Here is a 22,434-nt window from a genome sequence, read left to right as displayed (position 1 = left end):
GGATTCCTCACTGATCTGGAGACCACATCAGGTGCACCCCTTGTCATTCATTTTCAACTCAGTTTGTTATTTAGTACATATTTTCTAAGCAGAAACTATTAGTTCATGAGAATTTTGATTTTGCAGTCTGCCAACAGCAAATTTATAATACTTAAACACACAAGAATTACAATTCAAAATAACATTCTTATATATGTTTCAAGATCTTGAATAACTCCTGTTTTGCTTTACCAAAAAAAACAACCACCCCACACCAAACCTCTGTACTATTATTCCAAGTCTCTAAGGAGTTCTACATAAGAAAAATTCAGAATTAACAGTGTTTTCACATACCAGACCAGTATGTGAAATAATTTCTCTTATTATTAACACAAGTACAGGTAAGATTCAAATGAAGAACTCTATCTCTTGATTCCTTTTTATCCTCTCCAAAAATAAGCCCAACTAACTGAGAAAACTAGTCCTATCTTAATTAGAAACATCTTTCTTCAGAGGTAAAGATGATATTCTTTAATCCATACATTATTTTGGGAGTAACTCCAAGCTTAATCTTTATATATGCCATCTCAAAACTTATCAAAAATACTGAAAAATCACCTGTTCTTTACAAGTCAATAAAAAACAGACCTTGGCATTAAGTTTGAGTAAGAGACACAACCACCCATCACCTTCTAAGAACTTGTGCAATGGAGAAAAGGGACACAAAAGAAGATAATGGTTTAAAAAAGTATTTGAAGTGCCAACTCTCTTAAGTTGTCATGACAAAATATTGACAAATATTAGTCAAACTAAGCTGTCCTGTCTTAAATCTGTTCTGTTGGAACAAGGTTTGAAGAGCCAGATTTTGAAAGGGCACATTTGACCCCACCCCAAGTGCAATCCCAACCATCATCACTCACTACCTGACTAAGCACTAGGTTAAAAAACAGAAGAAATTAGTTGCAAATAAGGAACTATATTTTGATCCTTTTTAGGGCCACAGAACTCTGAGAAAGAAATCACCTTTTTGTAAGAAGGTTTAAAAAGAAGATCTTGTTAGAACCTTCATTTATTTATATTTTACTTCTAAGAAAGAGAAAATGCAGGTGAATCAATAATTCTGAGAGACATGGGATCTGGTTTGCTCTGAAGGGATGCAAATTTTAAATACCTTTAGAGTTTTAGTGTCCAAAGGTGGCTTCCAGCTTCAACTGTCTTTTAATCATAGGGAATTATACTATTAGCTAAGAAAAGTAACAGCACTGGAATCCACTTCACATTATTGAAATGGGTGCAAACATTCTACTGTGTTATTCATTCTTCAAAGACAACTCAACACTAAGAAATGTGATATGCAATCACTGGAAGCTACTGTTTACACTACTGAATGATAATTCTTTATGTATTATACCCTATTCTCCCAAAATGAATGAAAGGTTATAATATTCTTTCCTATAGGAAGCCAAGGTTCCACACTTCTTAAATTCCAAGTAAACCCCAATAAAAAGATACTTAAGCTTCACTGCAAAAGTCCAAATGAAGTGGAAAGTGTATACCTTTTCAAGATTCAATTAATTCATGTATTCAGGGTCTTCCATCTCAGCTGGGGCCTTAGTTTTTAAAATACATGTTTCCTTGCAACTCTCATCAACTGTGTACGAGCTGAACAGCAGAAGGGGAAAAATTTCAATTCTAATTGAATGTCCCATAAAACTGGCAGATTAAACACATATGAGAGAGGGCAAGGAAAGATTTGCTGCCATTTGAAGACCACGAACCAGCAAGTAGGGGGGGGAAGCACAACAGTTCACAAAGGCTCAGCTACGTCAGGAACTCGGAAAACTAAACAGGGAGACAGAGGCCTTAATAAAAGGAGATTAGATCAGGGTTTCCAGACAAGGAAGAGGTTTAACAGTCAGATGTTCACAGAGAGAAGGATAAAGGAAAGCACTAAGCACAGTAAGGCTTTAAAACTGCTGCAAAATATTCAGAAATATAACATTCTTTAATTTTTTATGACGTTGCTTTAGATCCCTCCTGCTCTCTACACCCTGAGAAGTCTCTCCACGGATGAAGACAGAAAGTGCTGCCCTAATGCTCTGAGCTCCCATGGACCCTTCTTTGGCCCAGACTGCAGGATATCCAAGTCATGGATGAGAAGGAATGGCCCAAAAGCCTTAAATTCCTCAGCAGCACACGGGCACTGTGTCACCCTGGCCCCTGGAATGATCCTGTGCTGCCCATGTAGGAGGTACTAAGGCTAAAACCTCACTGCACACCAACTGCCTTCAGGGTTCTCCCAAGTCCTCTGGGTGTACTTCACTACAAATATGAACCACAGGAATATTTCCTCTGATTTACTTTATTTAAAGCATCCCTGTCTTGGCTTCATGTGCTCCAGGTAAATTCCAAGAGATTTTGTTAAAAGATTACCCAGTTTTTATGAGATGCTTATCCTAACAATCCATGTGCACCACCTAAATTGCTTAAATTTTCAGTGTTTTCCATGTTACAAATTATTTCTCCAACAAAACAGGCTTCTTTCAAGAAGACAAAAATCAGGCATTACAGCAAGAAGTAATGCACAAAGAGGCATTTAAATCTCCTGCCACCCCTCCATGAAAAAGCACACATAAAACCCAGCTGTTTTGAAGATAAAAGTTCAAAACACCCTTTATGTCTCATCAAAAACTGAAGAGCACTTACTTATGTATGAATCTAACATTTACAGTTCATTTTGCAAGTCTTTAACACAGGGACACCAACATTGCTGCTGCAGGAGGAAAAAAAAAACCTGAAAACCTTCCAGTGGCACAAGCCCACACAACCAACACTAGCCCTGGTTTTAAAAGGTAAACTTGACATGTTTTTAGCAGATAACAAAAGTACTTCCCTTGGCAGGTGTAAATATGCCAAACACAAGCTTAAGAACAAGGTTTTTCCATCCCTGAAATCAGTGCAAGTGTTAATTAGCAGCTTAGCTGAACAACAGATACAAAAACAAAAGTCAAATATATTGTTAGGCTTTAGCTTCCATCAGCTGCTGTGAGAAGCTCACACACAAATCAGGCATTTGAACAGGAAAGGGCAGATAAAGCTCAAGAAACTCACACATGTCAGCACAGCTTTTGCTCAGTCATCTGGAAATGTGCAATAATAACAGTAATAAAAAAGGAAGCTTACTCACCCATTCTGTGAAAAGAATTTCTTATAGGCCCAGAAGGCTGCCAGGAGCACCACGATCACCACAAGCACTTCAGGAAGAATTAAAAAAAAATAATAACAAAAAAAAAGCTTTAGAGTGATAAAGATCATCTCTAGCTCACAACAAAAGCATCAAAAAGTTTTGCAGAAATAGCATTGTTTTCATCCACAGGTTTACAGCACCCCCACCCCCTCAAATAAATCCCCAGCCCAACTTATTTATTAAATAAGATATGTAAATGAAGTATTTGATGCTTTACTCAAGATTCTTAAATCAGCTCAAGAACAACGACCATCAAGATGGCAAAACCCCACCAGTTCAGTAACATTAAAACAGGAAAAGACAAATCAGGAATGATGACAACCCCCTAACAAAACTTCTTACAAGTTTATACAAAACTGAGTCACAAACTCAATGACAGAAGATGGACTAAACACTTCTTTTCAATGGCAGAGTAATTTACTCAACACTTCCAGTAAACACAAGCTCTGAAGTTTATCAAAGAGATCAAGCAAATCTGACCTCACAAACATGAAAAAAATACACATTTACACTAAATTAAACTGTAATTGCTTAGCAATCTTAACTTTTCTTGAATTATCCAGCCTTAACCAAAACTCCAAAATCATTCTACTGCAGTCACAGGTGACTGGGATCAAAAATAAAATTTCCACATAAAAAAAATACAATCAACGTTGGGTCTCGTTCAGGTTTCAGAAAATACTTACCACAGATGCAGGCTATGACATATCCACCTAAAAACAGAGGGAATCAGTATCACAAGAGGAACACGTGTGCTTCTTATTAAACATTATTACAAAAACATTCACAAAGCTACTCCAAGCAGATCAAGCATGCTTGTCAACACAATCTTTGAAGCAGGTCAGTTTACATCACAACATCTACTTAACTTAAAATATTTCTGTTTTCAACTGATTTTAGCAAGCTCTATTTTTTTTCATGCCAAAATAAAGGAGGAGGTCGCATTCAATTATTTCTCCCGAATATAAGAGGACATTCTTAAGCAGCAAAGCTCCTCTCACAGGTGCTTTCAGTGGAAGTCCTTGCAGTTCATACTTACTCAGCTGGCAGGTTGGCACTCCAGGAGACCACTGGTTTCCTCCCATATACCGAATTTCAGCTTCACCTTGTAACGTGTACCCTGCGTAGCACTCAATGGTAATACAATCCCCCACAACATAGGAAGGCTTTTGGCCCACAACTACTCTACCAAAATTTATGACTGGAGTGGAACCAGAACTTATGCCTGGAATAGAACCAGGACTTATGCCTGGAGTGGAACCAGGGCTTGTACCTGGAGTGGAACCAGGACTTGTACCTGGAGTGGAACCAGGACTTTCAGGCCCACCTGGAAAGAAAACAGGGAAACAAAGAAAAGCCATATTACTGCAGCAGATATTTCAAAGTTGTCACTGATTTTACCAAATACGAGTTTTACTCACATCTACATTTTGGAAAATAACTCCATGTCTTCTGTCCCTGACAAGTCACTGTCACCTCTTTAGTGCCATCAGGAAAAGAGCAGCGAGCATTGCACTTTATCTTAACAGACTCTCCTGCATTATAGACAGATTTCAGCGGAACCACAGCTCCGTTTGTGACCTCTGGAGCACCACACACATCTGCAGGAATTAACACATGAATTTAAAAACAAGCTTAGTGATAATAAACCTGAAATATTTCATAACTCATTAACTCACTCCACAAATACACCTTGCCTTTGTGTGAGAAAAACAGCTCTGCATATCTGAGGAGTTTAACTTGACCGAAATTTTAAGTATAAATATTTCCTTTAGAGGACTTAAAGAAACATCACTGTAGGTATTCATTAAGGTAATGCAATCTTATGATGTGGTAGCTCTGAAACCCATATTGGTTGATTAGTTTTGTAAGCTCTAGAATCATTTCCAGGTGCCTTATCAGACTCATTCATTACAGAACACTCAAACACGCTCTCCAAAGCACTTCTCGCTCTTGTGAGCTCATTATTAAACTATGCATGTAAAAAATTCTCTTGCTGTACTGTACAACCATGTCCCCTTCCCCTAGCACAAAGAGGGAGGAGAAAGGTTCAGAAACACCTCTGCCATGTTCCCAGCCCTGCAAAATAGTCCTGACTTAGGAATTTGCCTGGTCAAAAATCTAACAATGTGCTAAACACCCACGAGATGCCTGGAAAGTAAGAGATGAAGAGCTACATCAAACACAGAGATTTGGATTACTCCAGGATCCTACAGGTTTCTTTATTGTGCACACTCCTAGTTCTTTCTATCAGAATTTAGAAACACATATTTTCTCCTCTATTTACCCTCAAAATCACCAGAACAAACACCACAATCAATCACAGCATGTCCATGTCACAAGTTCTACCACGTCTGTCACTCAATTCACCCTCAGCCAAAAACTCTTTGGAGTTAAGAGCCCCTCAAACACCTAAAATGTCACCCACAGATGGCTCCCCATCAACTTCCTCAGCTTCTGATTTACACCTACAGTGTTGTGATTTGAAATTTTAGCTAAGACAAGGCTCACAACACTCTCAACACCCAAGACAAGTTGGAATTTTACAGAAAGACTTACTTTTCTCACAGGTTGGTATTGGAGGAGACCAAGTGTTATCTTCTGCACAGGAAATTATATCTTCTCCAACCATGTAATAGCCTGGATCACACACAAACTGGACTGAGTCCTTGTAAGTATAGGAAGACCCAAGTCCAGATATTTTGTACCCATTTTTAACTCTCGGGTTTTCACATTTGACCACTGAAAAGAGATAAAAGAAAAACAGCTCTGAAACATTTGTTAACACAAACGTAGCAACAAACACAACACCCTGTCCCTACTTGTAAATGTCCCAGTCCTCACATTGTTTTGGAGGGGTTTTATAACAATGTTATTTTCTTAAAGGTGGAGAAGGTCCTTGGTTTGAGCTATTGGGTTGTAACACTACAGTCAAATAAGAAATTGTAATAATTGACATAATAATGTTCCACTTCCAAAAGACACACACCTGCACAGTGGCAGGATTTCAGCAAACAAATTATATTGGTTAGGGTTCAAATGACAACATGCACCTGGAATTTCTTCCTACATCTGAGTCTGTGCTTGCTGGGCTTTGCATTTATTCTTCTACTTCCCCAGTAGCTGTGTTTTCAGGAAAAGGATGCTCCCTTAGCTTTTTACTATTCCTAATCTAGCTTCCACATCCTTGCTCTTTACATAGCTTTTCTTCAGCTACCCAGGCTTTATGGTCTCTCAGTTCCTCCACTTTGGCCTTGTCACTTCTACCAACAAGACACTCATACATGTATTTTTGAAGTTTTAACTTAAATTTTAGCCATATTCTGTGCCATAAGCAATCAGTATCCACCCTGCTAACCTGATCTCCAATGAAACTGTGTAAAACTTAGTACCAGAGGATTTGCTTCTTCTTTTCTATAGGGAGGGTCCATTCCCCACCACACCCTGCTTCGAAAAAAGGGACAGAGATCAAAACAAATATATTAAAAAATTAAAAATCCCAGCAACCTCTGCACTGTGGAGGTGGCCCACTCCAAACTCCATTTGAGTGTTCATCAGATGTGCAGAAAATGGTGTCTGAGCCGATGAGGGAGAAGGGATCTGAGCCTGCTGGGACAGCATCACAGGAGTAGCTCACTGCAGTCTGATACACGTAGTTGGCAGCTTCTGTGTGGTGCCCGTTGGCGATCCTGGGAGGGGGATCACAGGGAATCACTGGAAACCAAGCACACAACTCACTCAGAAAGAACATTGGGTGTGTCAGCTCGTTCACCTCAGGAACAGCAAGCCTTGATTTCCAAAGAATTTCACTTAAAACCTGACATGGCTGCTCTAAGGCAAGCTACAGTTGTAGCTGAGAATCTCAATTACAACATGAGGTTGAATTTGATATAATTACCATAACTGGTATTTTTCAGTGGTCATCCTTCAGGCACATCCCAAATACCTACCAAAAACCCCCCCAAACACTCCTATTTTACCATCATTTCTTAGACTGGAAGGTTTATAGCATAGCTGTTTTTAAATGAACTACCACCACCTGAATAGAAAACTAAGCAGTGATTTACTCACCTTCACAGAAAGGCATCTCACGATCCCAATCAACACCTTCATTCCTAATTACACAGGTAACCTGCTCGTTTCCATATAATCTGTATCTAGAGAGGTAAACATTTTTAAAGAGGTTAAACTTAAATCTCTCATTTCTCCAACAAGCACCTAAAAAACTGGTTTATACAGCTCTGTTCTGTGGTTATGGGGACATAACACACCAAGGTTTTGCTGTAACCAGAAAAGTATCTTCGTTTGTTTATTTTGCTAAGAGAAAAGTATCTTCATTTGTTTATTTTGCTAAGGGTCTCACTTTGAAAACAAAACAGAAGCAATCAGAAACAAAAACAAAAAACTCTGAAAACAAAACAGAAGCAAAAGAAACATCACTAAAGAAATTGATGAAAGTCACATTTTAAGATGTGACACTAATTCCCTGAAGTTACTAATACTAAAGGAAAGAGAGGAAAAACATTGGAGAGCTTAGTACTCCTGGCTTAATTTGCTATACACAAACAAATGGGCCATTGTTCAAAACAACAATGAAGGGTGATGAGTATATATTTATTCCCTTTGCCACAGGAGCACTAGAAGAAAGTCATTAGAGGTAACACTCTACTTTTCACTCTGCAGAATCTCCCTAAAAAGCTGAAGGTTGATGCAAACAGCACTTAAGCCATGAATCAAGCTAAATTTAGCTCTAAGTTCATTTGCTCCAGGTAGAATTCAGATTTCAAATCAGAACTGGAATGGAACCTGTACAGAAAATTTGGGTTTGGTTCAGATCTGTGTACACATACCAAAAAAAAAAAGGATTCATAAACTTCACCAAAATACTTACCCTTCTCGACAAGAAAAAGTAGCAGTTGAACCAAATGTAAGATCTGTCACATCAACAACACCATTTGCTAATTCTCCTGGGTGCTTACATCTTCTCTCTGGGAGAGTGGGGGAAAAAAGAAAGGAAAAATGTATACCTCTAATTATATATACAAAGTCTTTGGCATATATTGCCCTTACCAACATCAGTGGTTTCCAAAGCATTGGTTATAACATTGCAAAATACTAATTCTAACTTGCAAAACAAATAAAGTTGTTGAATATCAAAGGGAAAAAGGAAAACGGTACCAAAAAAGCACACAATTACCTGTACAGAACTGTTCTTTGGGTGACCACTGTAAGTCAGGACCACACGTAAGAGTTAAGGATTTTCCAGGGATTTTCATATATCCCGGCCGGCAGATGAAGGAGACTTGACTTCCAACAGGAAAACTCTCTATTCCTCTGAACTTCTCCTCCAGCTCCGCGTATTGCAGCCTGGCTGGAATATCACACACGTCTGGGAGAGGGAGGAAAAGGGAATACACAACCTTAGCAACAAGAGAAACACACCGAGGTGTAACAGCACAGAAGCCAGGGGAATTCCAGGGGTTTTAAGGATTTACTGGTAAATCCAAGAGGTGACATTCTTAAGAGCCAGAGATGTTTTAATATTTAACTAGTTTCCAAATTTTAATTTAGATTTCAGTTGCATCAACATTCAACTCTGTACTAGTACTTATTGTTTTCCCAAGTCCTTCAAAATTCTACCCAGACAATGCATTTCCTTCCAGATCTTATTTTTTGTCTGCCTTTTTTTCTTTGAAGTTAAATACACAACTTAACTCACTGTAAACCCATCGGCAGTGAAATGCTTATTTAGCTTGCTGCAGGAAAAACAAACCAGCCAGCCCCACTCAAATAGCTGATAGTGAAAATATGTTATGAAAATATGTCATGTAGTTTTCACAGGAAAAAGGAGAGCAAGTCTAAGGAGCATAAAGCAGAGTTTAAAAATCAGCTGCACAATCCAACAGAGACCTACAGACCCAGGGACATTCTGGGGTTGGTTAGAATCACAAAACATCCTCAGTTGGAAGGGACCCATGAGGATCATTGAAGTCCAGCTCCTAAAGCTGAAGAAATTAAACTCCTCCACACAAAAGGACTCAAAGAAACGCATTCAAGATCCTCTATATGAATCACCAGACTACATGGATCTGCAAGACTTAAACACAGAGACCAGCACCTCTTTGACACCTATCAATCTTTCCCGAGCTATTTCTATTATTGTTTAGAAATTGGCCAAACCGGAAAAGAGAGATTTACCAAACCTCAAGCTCAGCGTCCCATTAGCACCAAACCTTTCTGCAGCACCACCTTCCCCCCTCACCTTTTCAGTACCTGAAAGGGGCTCCAAGAGAGCTGGAGAGGGACTGTTTACAGTGGCATGGAGTGACAGGACGAGAAGGAATGGCCTCAAACTGACAGAGAGCAGGTTTAGATTGGATATTAGGGACAAATCCTTCCCTGTGAGGGTGGGGAGGCCCTGGCACGGGTTGCCCAGAGAAGCTGTGGCTGCCCCATCCCTGGAAGTGTCCAAGGCCAGGTTGGACAGGGCCTGGAGCAACCTGGGCTAGTGGAAGGTGTCCCTGCCCATGGCAGGGGGTGGAAAGGGATGATCTTTATAAGGTCCCTTCCCATGCAAACCGTTCGACGATTCAACCCCCCACACACACACACACAACACCGCCCAAAACCTCGTGGTTCCACCGCCACCACCACAAGCCATTTCCTCCTCCCTCCCCGAGAAAGCCTCTGAGGCTCCCTCACCCCGCAGCACCGCCGGGACCGGAGCGGGGAGGACATCGCGACCCCTCTCCCTCCTCTCCCCCCTCCCCCGGGGCGGGGGCTCCGCGACGCACCAGCCCCTCAGCGCGCCCCTTCCCCGCAGCACCCCCCGAGCACGGGGGCACAGACAACCCGCTCCTCACCCTCAGCCCGCGCTCCGCCGAGCCCCCACAGCACCAGAACGGGCAGCACCGGCAGGAACAGCGGCGGCGGCCCCATGACGGCGGCGGGGCCGCGGCAGCGCCCGCTCCGCTCTCTCACAGCGCCCGAGACGCAGCGCGGGGCCGGGGCGCATGCGCGGGCCCGCCCCGCCCTCAGCGCCATGGCCGCGCCCGCCATTATCGCCCTCAGAGGAGGGCCCGTCCCCCGCCGTGCGGCTCGACGGGAACCGCTGGCTGCTTTATTTATTTCGCCCCAGCCCCGCTCATGGGCGGTGTTCGACGAGTCCGGCGCGCCCCGCCGGGCCTTCCGCACCGTTATTTGTGCGCGGAAATTCAGAGTCGCCTCCCGAGCGCAGCCCCGCCGTTATGATTTACTTAGTGATTTCCACACAAATTACGTAATGCCGTCCGGCCTCTCCGCATGCTCAGGTGAAGGGGCTGTTTGACCTGTGGCCTGATTTTTAGTATTAAAAGGCGTGGTTTTTAGTATAAAGCATAGTTCCTTGGAATTATGGACTATATTCATGGACCTCGAGTGTTTTGCCATGTTTACATAGCACACATCAACATCTCGATTTACTACATCCTTAAAGCTTGTTAGTTCCAGGATGTCCTTGACTAAGGGATGCAGCTTCTGCCTGTTCCACTTATTAGTTCTCCTTTCCTACTGATGAGGCTTGAAAGGATACGAAGATCTTACATCAAAGAACATCCCGACTTAAGATAATCTCGACATGCTCCAAATTCTGCAACACCCTCAGCACGTTCCCTGTTGCAGAGCAGCATTAAAATAATAATAAAATAAAAAAACCCCAAACCATGTACACACAAAAACACAAAAAGAAAACCCCTTCAAATTCTAGACAGACCTAGAAAAAGACATAAAATTCTTGTCCAGGGTTCAGCTTTTATTATGTTAAGCATTTCTAGAGGAATACCGCGCATAAGCGTTGCTGAAAGGAAATACAGAGATGTGAATGCAGCTGTTATTAAGACATTAATTAACGTGCTGTGACTCCCACCCCCGCGCAGGAATGCTTTAATGGGACTTGCTTATCCAGATTTTTTTGGCTTTGCAGATGAAGTATTCTTGATCAGAAGCAGCACACAGAATTCCCTCGGGGGCAGCATCTGCGCCGCGTGCAGTCTGAGCCTCGTTAGATCCTTACAGTAATTAATGGAAGCAGAATGAGCATTAAAGATTTACAGTAAAGTGTCTTATTTTTTGCCACAGAATTTCAGTCTCGAGCAGCACTTCCATGCAGCTCTCGCTGTGGAGAACGAGCCAAGTCCCTGGTTAGCAGCCACACGGGTGCCCAGCCTAGGAAAAAGATGACATGCTTGTGTTATAATTAGACTTTTCCTGTTTCCGTGCTGATGTCTAGGGATTACATTGTCACTCAGGGAGGGAGGAGAGAATTTCTGGGAAGTGCTTTGTTTCAAAGAAGTGACCCAAAACCAAGCCTCTTTATAGTCAAAGCTGATTATGCTCAGAGTGCTGCTAACACTGAAAATTCACTCTTTGCTCCAACAGATTCAGCATAGAAAGTAGATTCACCTGTCAGTAAAAATATCACCGTAGTAAGTGTGAAAGCAAGAAAAAAAAACCCAAAAGCCCAGTTCAGTGTCTTTTTCTGACACTACTGCTGGTTAAGTAGTCTTTTAGAGAGCAAGCTCTCCCATAAACCATAAAAAAATTGAAAGCAGCTTTATGTCAGAAGCAAGGACTAGTCTGGAAGTCTGACCTGTGAGCACTATCCATTCAGATTATAGAAAAGGAAAGACACACGTTGAGGTTGGTGCCAGAAAGAAAAATAGGATGTCTAAAAAAACCCCAGTATGTTTAAAACAGCCTCTTTTATTCTGCCAAAGAAAACATCTTACCAGAAGATTAAGGGGAAAGAGGTTTCTGCTTGAATGATTATATTAGAAAAACAGTCATTCAAGTAGACAATGTAGACAACAATATAAACAAATAAGCATATAATTGTTGCAGCTATAACTGATATTTTATGTTGAGAAATATAAATCCATACCTTCTATGGCAGACATGAGCTTTTCTGTTGAGTTACCAGATTCAGAGGGGTTTGGTAATTGTAATTTTCATATGTACGATAATAGCTAAGTGAAAAAGAAGAAAACAATGAACTGTGTTGCTTTGTAAGAGAACATTCAGGTTGGTCTCCTTTCAGGAAGAGATAAAATGACAAAACCACACCATCTATTCCAGCTTGTTCAGTTTGCAAGCGTGAGCTGAAGGTGCAGAATCACAAGACCCAGGCACATTCAGGCAAATATTTTTTTAAGTGTATAAAGTGTATAAAGCTTGGCACTTGGCAACAAAGGACATGAATAAACATCCAGAGGGCTGCCTTACCCTTCCTTCTGCTTGGAAACTATTTTCCAGACAATGCCTGCCCCCAGGAGCAGCAGAACTCCCGCGGCTGCGACTCCTGAGAGAGAAGAGCCCGTATTATTCTCACTGTGTGTTTGAAAGCACACAAAAGACGTAACAAGGTGTATCTGCCAAGTAAGCAGAAGGAAACAGTGCCACTGAGCTAAAGACCTGGCTGCAGGAATGTTTGCAAGCTGCTTACCGAGGCCTAGTGACCCAGACTTGTGTGATGCTGGAGGGAGGAGAAAAAAAGAGAAAAAAAGAGAAATCAGCAAACTCTTCTAACAAAATCCAGTGTTTGTCTGCTGTCCTTAATCACTTTACCAATAAACCTTTTAGAATCATGGAATGGTTTGGGTTGGAAGGGATCTTAAAGATCATCCTGTTCCACTCCCTGCCATGGGCAGGGACACCTTCCACTGGCCCAGGTTGCTCCAAGCCCTATCCAACCTGGCCTTGGACACTTGCAGGGATGGGGCAGCCACAGCTTCTCTGGGCCAGCATCTCACTGGTAAAACTGATTTCTTAAACCCACCATTATATACTCTTTTCTTAAATACAAGAAGTTATTTTGCATGTTTAAAATGCATTTCCGTGTTTCTGTCTGATCTTTGCTCCATTCCCATTTCACTCACTCAGTTTACAGGGTGGCACAGGAGGGTCCCAGCTGAAATCCTCTTGGCACTGAGTCTGACTGATGCCTTGCAATGTGTAACCATCATCACATTCAAGAGTGAGGTTGGTCCCAGAACGATAAGTGTTTCCTTTAATGGCTTTCTTAACACCTTGAACATCCGGGAATTCACATCTGATCTCTGGAATTGGAAGTAATCAAAAAAGAGCATTTAATGAGAGGGACCATAAAACATGAGAAATACAACTGTGGGTTATTTAGAACACGGTTCTTGAATTCCTTCTGAGTGTAGCTAGGAATTAATTCTTATTCCACAGGGTAGTTCCTTTCTTTGTGGCTGCAGAGGTGGGTAAGGGTCTCACTGCCACAAATGAATATTTGTACAGATCAGCTCCTCCACACTGATATGGCAGATGCAAAATCATGTGTAGAAGAGTTACCTTGGGAGAAGCTTGACAGAGGAGATATTTCTGATGCTGGGCTACCAAAACATTTGGAGAGGAAAGATGTAGCAGGGAAGAATTCTGTGGCAGTTTTAGAACCAGCTGCATACAAACCACTTCTAGTCTGTAAAAGTTTCTTGCCCTCCAAAGATGTCATCATCAATAATTAATTCATTAATTAGTCCACCCATCTAAGCTATTTATAAAACTAAAGTGAGTCAGTTGCTTCAATTCAAGCATCTCATCATCTTTAAGAGTCCAAGCCCAAGGATTCTGTTGGAAAAGGTTCTCAGTGAGCAAAGGGATAACATCAGCATGTAATATTTACCCTTTCTTTTATGTCATATATATATATACATATATATTTACTATCACTTGTACTACTAATAAAGATACTTCAAAGCCACAAAAATATGGAATGGCTGGCAGAACTTTTCTGAGACTGCTTCCTTTAAGGAGCCTCTGGTTTATTTACGTAAGCGTTTGGTAGGTTATTTCCTCCCATTGTTATCTGAGACTTTCAATTCTTGAGTCACTGAGGCGGGTGCAGCTCCTTGTGTGGGTAATGATGATGATTGTCCAGTTTTTCATGCAGGAACACCCACACTAGCAATCCTAGCTGTGACATAAAAGCAGTTCCCAGGCCAAATAAGGGGATGGAATTCAGTGTTAGCTGCAGGAGATCTTACTGCTTAGATTTTGGCCCTTGAATCTCTGAAGATATAATTTTCTCCCCAAAGTAAGACGTGTAGGTTAGTGTGGCTGCATATCCCTCAGCCCAGTCTGGTTCTGCCACCACAAATTCCAAACAACAGGAGCAAAGGAAGCACAAAACCCACCTTTGCACTGAGGAAGAGGCTGGCTCCAGGTTCCTGACACCGTGCAGTTGATAAAAGCATTCCCAACAAGTGAATAACCAGGATTGCAGCTGTAGGACACAGATGCTCCATAGGGAAAAGTGTGAGAGATGTTGCCTTTGAGCTTCCCATCGGTGATGTTTGGAGGATGGAGGCACTTCACAGCTGGGAAGTTGGGGAGGGGAGAGACAAACAAGAGGATCCTGAAGGACTGCAGAGAGTGGCCAAGGCACTGTACCTTTGCAGGCTTCATTGTTCCCTCTGAATTACTTCACCTTGGCTCAATAACCTGTACCCCTGTAACTCCAGTAGGCTTTGGAAATGGTTATAAACCTGATCTTGTTCTTATCACATTTTGTGTAGTGAAGGACTCAGATGCAGTCCTTCTACAAACCTTTCCCTAAGGCAAGACTTGTTAAATGTCCTTTGTTCTTAGCTCTCTGCCACAAAAACACACCTTGACAGACGGGGGGAGGATGGCTCCAGGCTCCAGATGGTGTGCAATAAATGGATGCTGTCCCAAGGAGAGAGAAGCCAGGATCACAGATGTAGCTCACAGATGTTCCAGGAGTGAAAAACGCTTTTGCTGGGCTGCTGAGAGACCCATGAGTGATATCTGCAGGCTTGGAGCAGTGCTGCACTAAAATCAGAGGTGTTCAGATCAAAACAGGGCTCACAGAGGCAAGAGAGAAAACTTTTGAGCAGCTAAACACTCACTCCCACAGCACTGACTCCAACACAAAGAGCCAACCCTCTACAAAGAGGGTCAATTATCCCTCTTCCCTCAAAAAAGCAGGACAGGTTGGGAGGAGGAATTAGTGTTTAGTAAATCTTTCCTCTTCTTAGGATAGACCTACCTGGCTTTGTTGTGGTGTTGGGATGATGATAATGTTCTGCCACTCCATCTGGATGCAACACTGAGAGTTTAAAAATGTGGGTGAGCAAACACAATGCACAAATTTACCTTCATTTTCCATCATCCTGCCTTTACATTTCCATCACTTCACTCCTCTCTGATAGTCAGTGTCCTGCCTTGAAGCTGCCAAATTTCTCACATTCAGGAAATTAAGAGAATGTGGGTTCTGGGTTACAAGAAGCAGCATGAGAAAGTGCAAATCATGCTAATACTTACAGCATTACCCAACCCCTGGCTCACCTCCTGCACGAAAAGAGAGGCATAAATAATAAAAGGAACAATTTCTGGGTTCTCCTTCAAGTAATGGGAGCAAACAGGAAAAATAAAGGCAACTTCAGCTTTGTTGAGTGGGTAGAAATCGGGGAGGAATCTGGAGTCCAAGTGCTGAGACTTACCCTGCTCACAGGCGGGGAGAGGCGGATGCCAGGATTTATCAGCTCGGCACTGGGAGCTGTGATGGCCTCGCAAGGTGAAACCTCTACGGCACTTCAAAGTAACAGTGTCTTTGTATGTGTAGCGATATTTAAGAGGGGTTACCCTCCCATTCCGGATCTGTGGGAGTGGACACACCACCTCTGAAAAATAAATTTGTATTTATGAATATGAAGCCATATTTATGCTTTAATTGGTGCATGTATAAAGTCCATCCTTAGTGTGCTCAGAGGATTTTCACAGGAGACTCAGAGAAGAATAATTTCAAGAACCAAGGGCTTTTTAGTTCATTTAAGTACCCTAAGGTTGTATTATATATCTGAACATAGTTTGTGGCTATGAACAGAATAGTGCAAATACATTCCAACAAATGTATTAAATGGGGTAGAAATCTGTAAGCACTGTTAGCCATCCTCATCACTGCTTTACTATCCCAAACTCACCTTCTAAAGCAATTCCATCTGAAAGAAAAACTGACTGCAGTGATCAACCCCTGCAAATAACAGCACAGGATTTGGAAGATTCCAGTTTGGTTTTACTCGATGTCCCACTCTTCTACTGCAAAACACATTCCTTCCTTGATTTATTATTTATATTTGTGAAACAAAAAGGGACAAATCCCTGCAGGCATCTCACAGCTCTTCAGTCTACATTTCTATGGCAGATCCAAAGCTTGCATCTGGAAGATTTTTAGAAGAAACCAAACATGCAAGCACCAAAAAAACCCCCTATCCTAGGGGAATATTATGCTTTAAAAGTCAAATTCCTCTAATTCTATTTATTTAAAAGAAATGCCACTTTTTGATTTCAAGGACTTAATTTGCCAGTTCTGGGCTTGCTAGTGGTGACCTACTTACTCTGACAAAGGGGAGGAAGACCAGTCCATGTGACATCTCGTCCAAAAATCACACATCTCCTGTGAGACTGTCCAACCAGCTGGTGCCTGGAGTTACAGAGACACAAATATCAGCTGATTCCAGGTCATTCAGCTCGGATTTTGCACTCCCACTCTGACACTACCCCCGGAGGTTTCCCTCTGCAGCCTCCTGATTCTGGCTGGTCACCAGGGTGTTTCTGCTGCTTTGACACATGGGGGTGAAGGACACCAAGTTCCTTCTTCCAGGGGGAACAACACTGATCCCAAATGACTCCAGGTCAGGTTGGTCAGGTGCTAAATCAGGACTTGGACCCAGCTGATTTCCAAAGGGCTGGAGCCTCCTTGCTGGCACTCTCAGCTCCTGCTTGGTGGCCGTCTGAGGATGCAAAACTGAGACTGAGGTGTGCAAATTAATCTACTGAGCACAGGAAGGGAAAAATGAGACACTTCTCCCTTTCCTAAGCAGGCAAAATTGGAACCAAAAATCCACATTCTGGCTTTCTGTGGGAGAACAGCTGCTCAGAGGAAAGGGCTCTGATGCTTCCCCACAAGTTGCCCAACACCAAGCTCAGACACAATCAGCAAAGGCAGCATGGGACTTACCCTTCCTCACACGTGTGGCTCACGGTGGACCCCAAAAAGAGATCTGTCAGAACAACAACTCTGCCATTCTTGGGTGTTTCTGGATATATACATTGCTTCCCTGGGAAAGAACAAGGCTGAGTTTAAACTCCTCTCTTGTAGTCGTGTAACACATTATGAGAAGGTATCTTAAGGCTCTGTCCACATTCTGACACCAATAATTTTGATTTCTAAGTGGCCAATAACGGCCCAAACTCTGTGACTAGTGAAGCCATGTATGAAAACCTTTTTTTTTTTTTTTTTTTAAATAAGAAACCCACAAATCAGACAATTTCCAACAACACCAAACTGATGGAGCTATTCACTTTTACAAAACTCTAGCGCTTCAGACCACGTGTGGTTTTTGAGGCAAGTCAGAGTTGGGGGCACTCCGGGGCGTCTCATGTATCCTGGCTGGCAGCTGTAGCGCACGGTGTCCCCGGCAGCAAATTCCACCTGATTTCTGTGTTCCTTAGTGAGCTGAGCAAAGGTGAAGTTTGGAGGTGCACCACAGCCACCTACCAGGAAAGAAAACAGAGGGAGAAAGAGGGATATCAACCACACAAAGTGGTTTTAAAATGTCTGTTGAGCACGCGCGGGTGAGTTTACAAGACGAACGGAAAGCAAAGGGGAAGGGCTGAAGGATTCCAAATTTTGGCACGGGTAAGGGCAAATCCTACAAACTCCCAGACTGTCCATAACTCCCAGATTGGAACCACAGTGTACCTGCACACTGAGGGAGAGGGAGGCTCCAGTTGCCAGAGTCGGTGCAGTAGATGGATGTCTCTCCCAGGAGGCTGTACCCAGGGTCACAGCTGTAGTTTACAACCATCCCAGGGGGGAAAACTTCCAAGTCCTGGCTGTTGTGATTTCCGTTGGCAACAGCTGGAGGTGAAGGACATTGCAGCACTAAAGAGAGAGGACAAGACAAAAGTGAGAAAAGGGCAAGGACATGATGCTTAGAGGGCTGAAGTGATTCTTCCCTGAAGACAGGCTGAGAACACTGGGGTTGGTCAGCCTGGAGAAGAGAAGGCTTTGGGGAGACCTTAGAGCCCCTTCCAGAGAGATGGAGAGAGACTTTGGACAAGGGCCTGGGGGAATGGCTTCAAACTGGAAGAGGACAGGGCTAGATGGGATATTGGGAAGAAATTCCTTCCCTGTGAGGGTGGGGAGGCCCTGGCACAGGTTGCCCAGAGAAGCTGTGGCTGCCCCATCTCTGGAAGTGTCCAAGGGCTGGTTGGACAGGGCTTGGAGCAACCTGGGCTAGTGGAAGGTGTCCCTGCCCATGGCAGGGCGTGGAATGAGAATCTGATTTTAAGCTTCTTTAACTCAGTGCCATAGGAAAAGGATCACTATTTCTAGGAGCCAAATCCTCCAGAAAAGGAGAAATTACAGAAAAGGCTTCCTCCCACAGCATTTTAAAAAAACTAGAAGCATCTGCAAAACATACATTTACAAAACTCCTGGGCTTCAGACCATGTTTGATTTTCAAGACATGTAATAGTTGGTGGTATTTGTGGGTCTTCCACATATCCAGCCTGACAGGTGTATTCCACAATCTTCCCAACAGGAAACTCAGTCTGATTTTTATACTCCTCGTTCAGCTCAGCAAACAACAACGTTGTTGGTGTGCCACAACCAGCTGCCAAGAAACAAAATGCACATGAGAAACACATCCTTGGTTGTGAAATGCATTTATAGGCACTGTTAAACCCCAAGGTATCAATATACCTTCTGTGTATTCTGATACATTTGAACACAGAAATTAACATTCAGCATATAAGGACACATGCATCTAATTTACATGCTCTTAAAAAGCCCCCAAACTAAAACAATGCCTCCAAAAACAGTTTAAAAAAATATGATACTCTCAAAAATAATTTAAAAAAATAATGCCTCTGAAAAACACAATGCCCCCCAAAAACACAATGCCCTTAAAAATAGTTTAAAAAATTTTATGCTCCCAAAAAATTTAATGCACCCAAAAATAGTTTAAAAAATATAATGCTCCCAAAAAATATAATGCACCCAAAAAATAGTTTTAAAAAATATAATGCTCCCAAAAAATATAATGCACCCAAAAATAGTTGTTAAAAATATTGTGCTCCCCAAAAATTTAATGCACCTAAAAATAGTTTAAAAAATATAATGCTCCCAAAAAATATAATGCACCCAAAAATAATTGTTAAAAAATATAATGCTCCCAAAAAATACAATATCCTCCAAAATAGTTGTTAATAAAGTATAATGCTCCCAAAAATATAATGCCCTCAAAAATAGTTTAAAAAAAATATTATGCTCCCCAAAAATATAATGCACCCAAAAATAGTTTTAAAAAAATACTATGCTTCCCAAAAATACAATACCCCTAAAAATAGTTGTTAAAAAATATAATGCTCCCAAAAAATACAATGCCCTCAAAAATAGTTTAGCCATTTTGGTGCTCTGCACATCCTACACATCTCTGCCATCACACATTGTGCCATCTTTGGGCTGCAGAGTGCAGGAATCTTCAATTCCAGTACTTAGAACACCCAAACCTGCCTCCTTTTGGGAAACCACGGGCTTTAGCAATGCCACCAGCTCATTGCCAATGCCACCAAAGGGCACACGGCTCCTCCACGTGCTGGAAGCACGTTTAGACCCACAGGTGTCACTGGACACGTGGTTCCTGCCACTCGTGCCAGCTGTGGCTGTTGGCAGGTTTGGCTGACCCAGGATGAGCACGAGGGGGCAGCTGGTCCCACCTGCACAGCGTGGGTATGGAAGGCTCCAGCTCCCCGAGGCCGTGCACCAGATGGAAGGGTCTCCGAGGAGGGAGAAGCCGGGCTGGCAGCTGTAGGTCACCGACATCCCGCTGGTGAAGTTGGCCCCGAGCTCGGCGCCGTGCGTGGCGTGGGCGATGACGGGAGGCTCAGGGCACAGCAGCACTGCCAGGGCAGGAGCACAGAGCAGAGTTTTAGTGATTTTGCCCGGCAGAGGAGCACATGTGACGCAGCAAAGGACTGTCACACCTGAAGGGACGTGGGTGAGGCAGAAAGCACGACCTCAGGGCCACTCCAGCATAGCAAGCATAGAATCATAGGATGGTTTGGGTTGGAAGGGACCTTAAAGATCATATAGTATAGAGACACCTTCCACTAGCCCAGGTTGCTCCAAGCCCCATCCAACCTGGCCTGGGACACTCCCAGGGATGGGGCAGCCCCAGCTTCTCTGGGCAACTTCTACCAGTGCCTCACCACCATCACAGGGAAGAATTTTCTCCTAACATCTAATCTAAACCTACTCTCTGTCAGTGTGAAACCATTCCCCCTTGCCCTGTCACTCCAGGCCCTTGTAAAGAGTCTCTCTCCACCTTTCTTGTCAGCTCCCTTCAGGTACTGGAAGGCTGCAATTAGGTCACCCTGAACCCTTCTCTTTTCCAGGCTGAACAATCCCAATTCCCTCAGCCTTTCCTAATACCAGGGATGCTCCATCCCTCTTATCAACTATGGACTCGCTCCAACAGCTCCATGTCCTTCCTGTGCTGGGGATCCCAGTGCTGGAGGCAGGTGGGGTCTCACCAGGACAGAGCAGACGGGCAGAATCACCTCCCTCAACCTGCCGGCCATACTTTTTTTGGGGTGGCCTCCTTCTAAACCCACACGTGCCCGTGCTCACCTCGCTCACAGGTGGGCACAGCAGGCACCCAGCGGCCATCGGGCTGGCACTTGGCTGCACGGCTGCCCCGCAGGACGTAGCCTGGGTGGCACTGGAAGGTGACATTGGCCCCAGGAAGGTACACAGCCCTCCAGCCTTCAGCCACCTCTCCATCCCGGATGCTGGGGCTTGTGCAGGTGATCACTGCAAGGGAAAAGTGTCAAAGCAACGGGCTGGGGGAGCAGCTGCCAGAGCTTGTTAAAAACAACCCACCCCGTTTGTTTTTAAGAGGTCAAAATTCAGGGGAGGCCGTGAGACCACCGTGGCCTCCCTTTTCCCTGTGGGTGACAGCATTTACAGCTCACCTTCACAGCGGGGGTAAGGGATGCTCCAGGATCCAGATGTCAAACAAGAAACTGTTGTTTTCCCGGTGAGGACATACCCCGGGTCACAGGAGTACTTCACTGACATTCCAGGGATAAACACATCCACATCCTTGCTGTCGTGCCGGCCATTTTTGATATTTGGAGGGGAAGGACATGGCAGCACTACCAGGAGGGAAAAAGTCCTAACTGGTAAAGAGCTGGTACCACAAACCCCCACTGTAGGGTGAGGCAGCCTTTTAACTTCTTTCTTTCCCATCAACTTGTGCCCAGTAGCTACTAAGGGATGTCACTGAATGATATTTCCATCCTACCCTCACTTACCTTCCAGCCTTCATATTTTTTGAGCTTATTGAACCAAGAATGATAATTTCTCACTATTTAGGCAACTACAGTGGTAAGTGTCCATCTGTGGCCCTGACAGCTTGCTCTGGGCTTTCTGTGGCTGTGAATGAGATTGGACACCAGTCTGGCTCCCAGTCCCTTTGCGGAGTCATTTAAAGAGGTGAAAGTCCTACATTACAAAGGTCTGAATTAGAAAATCATAGAATCATTTAGGTTGGGAAAGACCTTTAAATTCATCAAGTCCAACCAATAACCCAGCACTGCCAAGCCCACCACTGAACCATGTCATCTGCATGTCTTTGAAATCCCTGTTCCAGTGCTTGAATGGGGATTATGGAGGTGGGAGACAGATTTGATTTTCCCTTCCAGTCCTTGCGAGCAGCCCCTTTACCTCCAATGTTGCACCCTGCCAGCTGCACTCACACAGTGGTTCAGAAGAAATCAGCTGCCACCCTCCACCTCATTTGCACTTACTCTTCTCACAGGTGGGGAAAGGAGGGTCCCACTTGCCCCCAAACTGGCAGCGGGACTGTTGAGAGCCCCTCAAGGCGTAACCAAAATCACATTCGAAGACAGCAACATCCCCAAGTCTGTACGTGGTCTCCAGCCCAGTCGTTCTTCCATTCTGGATCTCTGGGCTGTCACAGCCAATTGCTGGAAGAAAAGAGCACAAAGCACTGCTGGGCATGTGAAACCCATCCTGGGTGTGGAGGGACACTGAGCAGAGGCAGTGCCTGCTGCTGTACATCACTGTCGTGGGCATGTCAACATTATCAGCTCTTTTT

The 22,434-nt window shown here is 43.4% G+C and overlaps 1 protein-coding gene across 1 annotated transcript in view; it reads right to left on the bottom strand.

Annotated features, from left to right (window-relative positions):
- CR2 (complement C3d receptor 2) overlaps window positions 1-22,434 on the bottom strand; it is a 48,160-nt gene that overhangs the window by 19,255 nt on the left and 6,471 nt on the right. Inside the window, exons 13-39 of the mRNA XM_051808517.1 lie at window positions 22,124-22,303; window positions 21,287-21,469; window positions 20,943-21,125; window positions 20,030-20,212; window positions 18,733-18,924; window positions 18,009-18,191; window positions 17,615-17,800; window positions 17,265-17,364; window positions 16,642-16,727; window positions 15,748-15,927; window positions 15,294-15,353; window positions 14,894-15,076; window positions 14,419-14,601; window positions 13,138-13,317; window positions 12,705-12,734; window positions 12,485-12,560; window positions 12,150-12,228; window positions 10,090-10,450; window positions 8,424-8,615; window positions 8,118-8,214; window positions 7,298-7,383; window positions 6,734-6,940; window positions 5,786-5,968; window positions 4,648-4,827; window positions 4,266-4,553; window positions 3,913-3,939; window positions 3,167-3,233 (exon numbers count right to left, since the gene is read on the bottom strand). Of these exons, the coding sequence (XP_051664477.1) occupies window positions 3,167-3,233; window positions 3,913-3,939; window positions 4,266-4,553; window positions 4,648-4,827; window positions 5,786-5,968; window positions 6,734-6,940; window positions 7,298-7,383; window positions 8,118-8,214; window positions 8,424-8,615; window positions 10,090-10,450; window positions 12,150-12,228; window positions 12,485-12,560; window positions 12,705-12,734; window positions 13,138-13,317; window positions 14,419-14,601; window positions 14,894-15,076; window positions 15,294-15,353; window positions 15,748-15,927; window positions 16,642-16,727; window positions 17,265-17,364; window positions 17,615-17,800; window positions 18,009-18,191; window positions 18,733-18,924; window positions 20,030-20,212; window positions 20,943-21,125; window positions 21,287-21,469; window positions 22,124-22,303 (4,135 nt within the window). The remainder of the gene's footprint in view (window positions 1-3,166; window positions 3,234-3,912; window positions 3,940-4,265; window positions 4,554-4,647; window positions 4,828-5,785; window positions 5,969-6,733; window positions 6,941-7,297; window positions 7,384-8,117; window positions 8,215-8,423; window positions 8,616-10,089; window positions 10,451-12,149; window positions 12,229-12,484; window positions 12,561-12,704; window positions 12,735-13,137; window positions 13,318-14,418; window positions 14,602-14,893; window positions 15,077-15,293; window positions 15,354-15,747; window positions 15,928-16,641; window positions 16,728-17,264; window positions 17,365-17,614; window positions 17,801-18,008; window positions 18,192-18,732; window positions 18,925-20,029; window positions 20,213-20,942; window positions 21,126-21,286; window positions 21,470-22,123; window positions 22,304-22,434) is intronic.

The sequence above is a fragment of the Manacus candei genome, unplaced genomic scaffold, assembly GCF_025592945.1.
Source record: "Manacus candei isolate 608988 ecotype Guabito, Panama unplaced genomic scaffold, ASM2559294v1 h1tg000073l, whole genome shotgun sequence".
Lineage (NCBI taxonomy): Eukaryota > Metazoa > Chordata > Aves > Passeriformes > Pipridae > Manacus > Manacus candei.
This window is presented reverse-complemented; position numbering and strand designations above follow the sequence as displayed.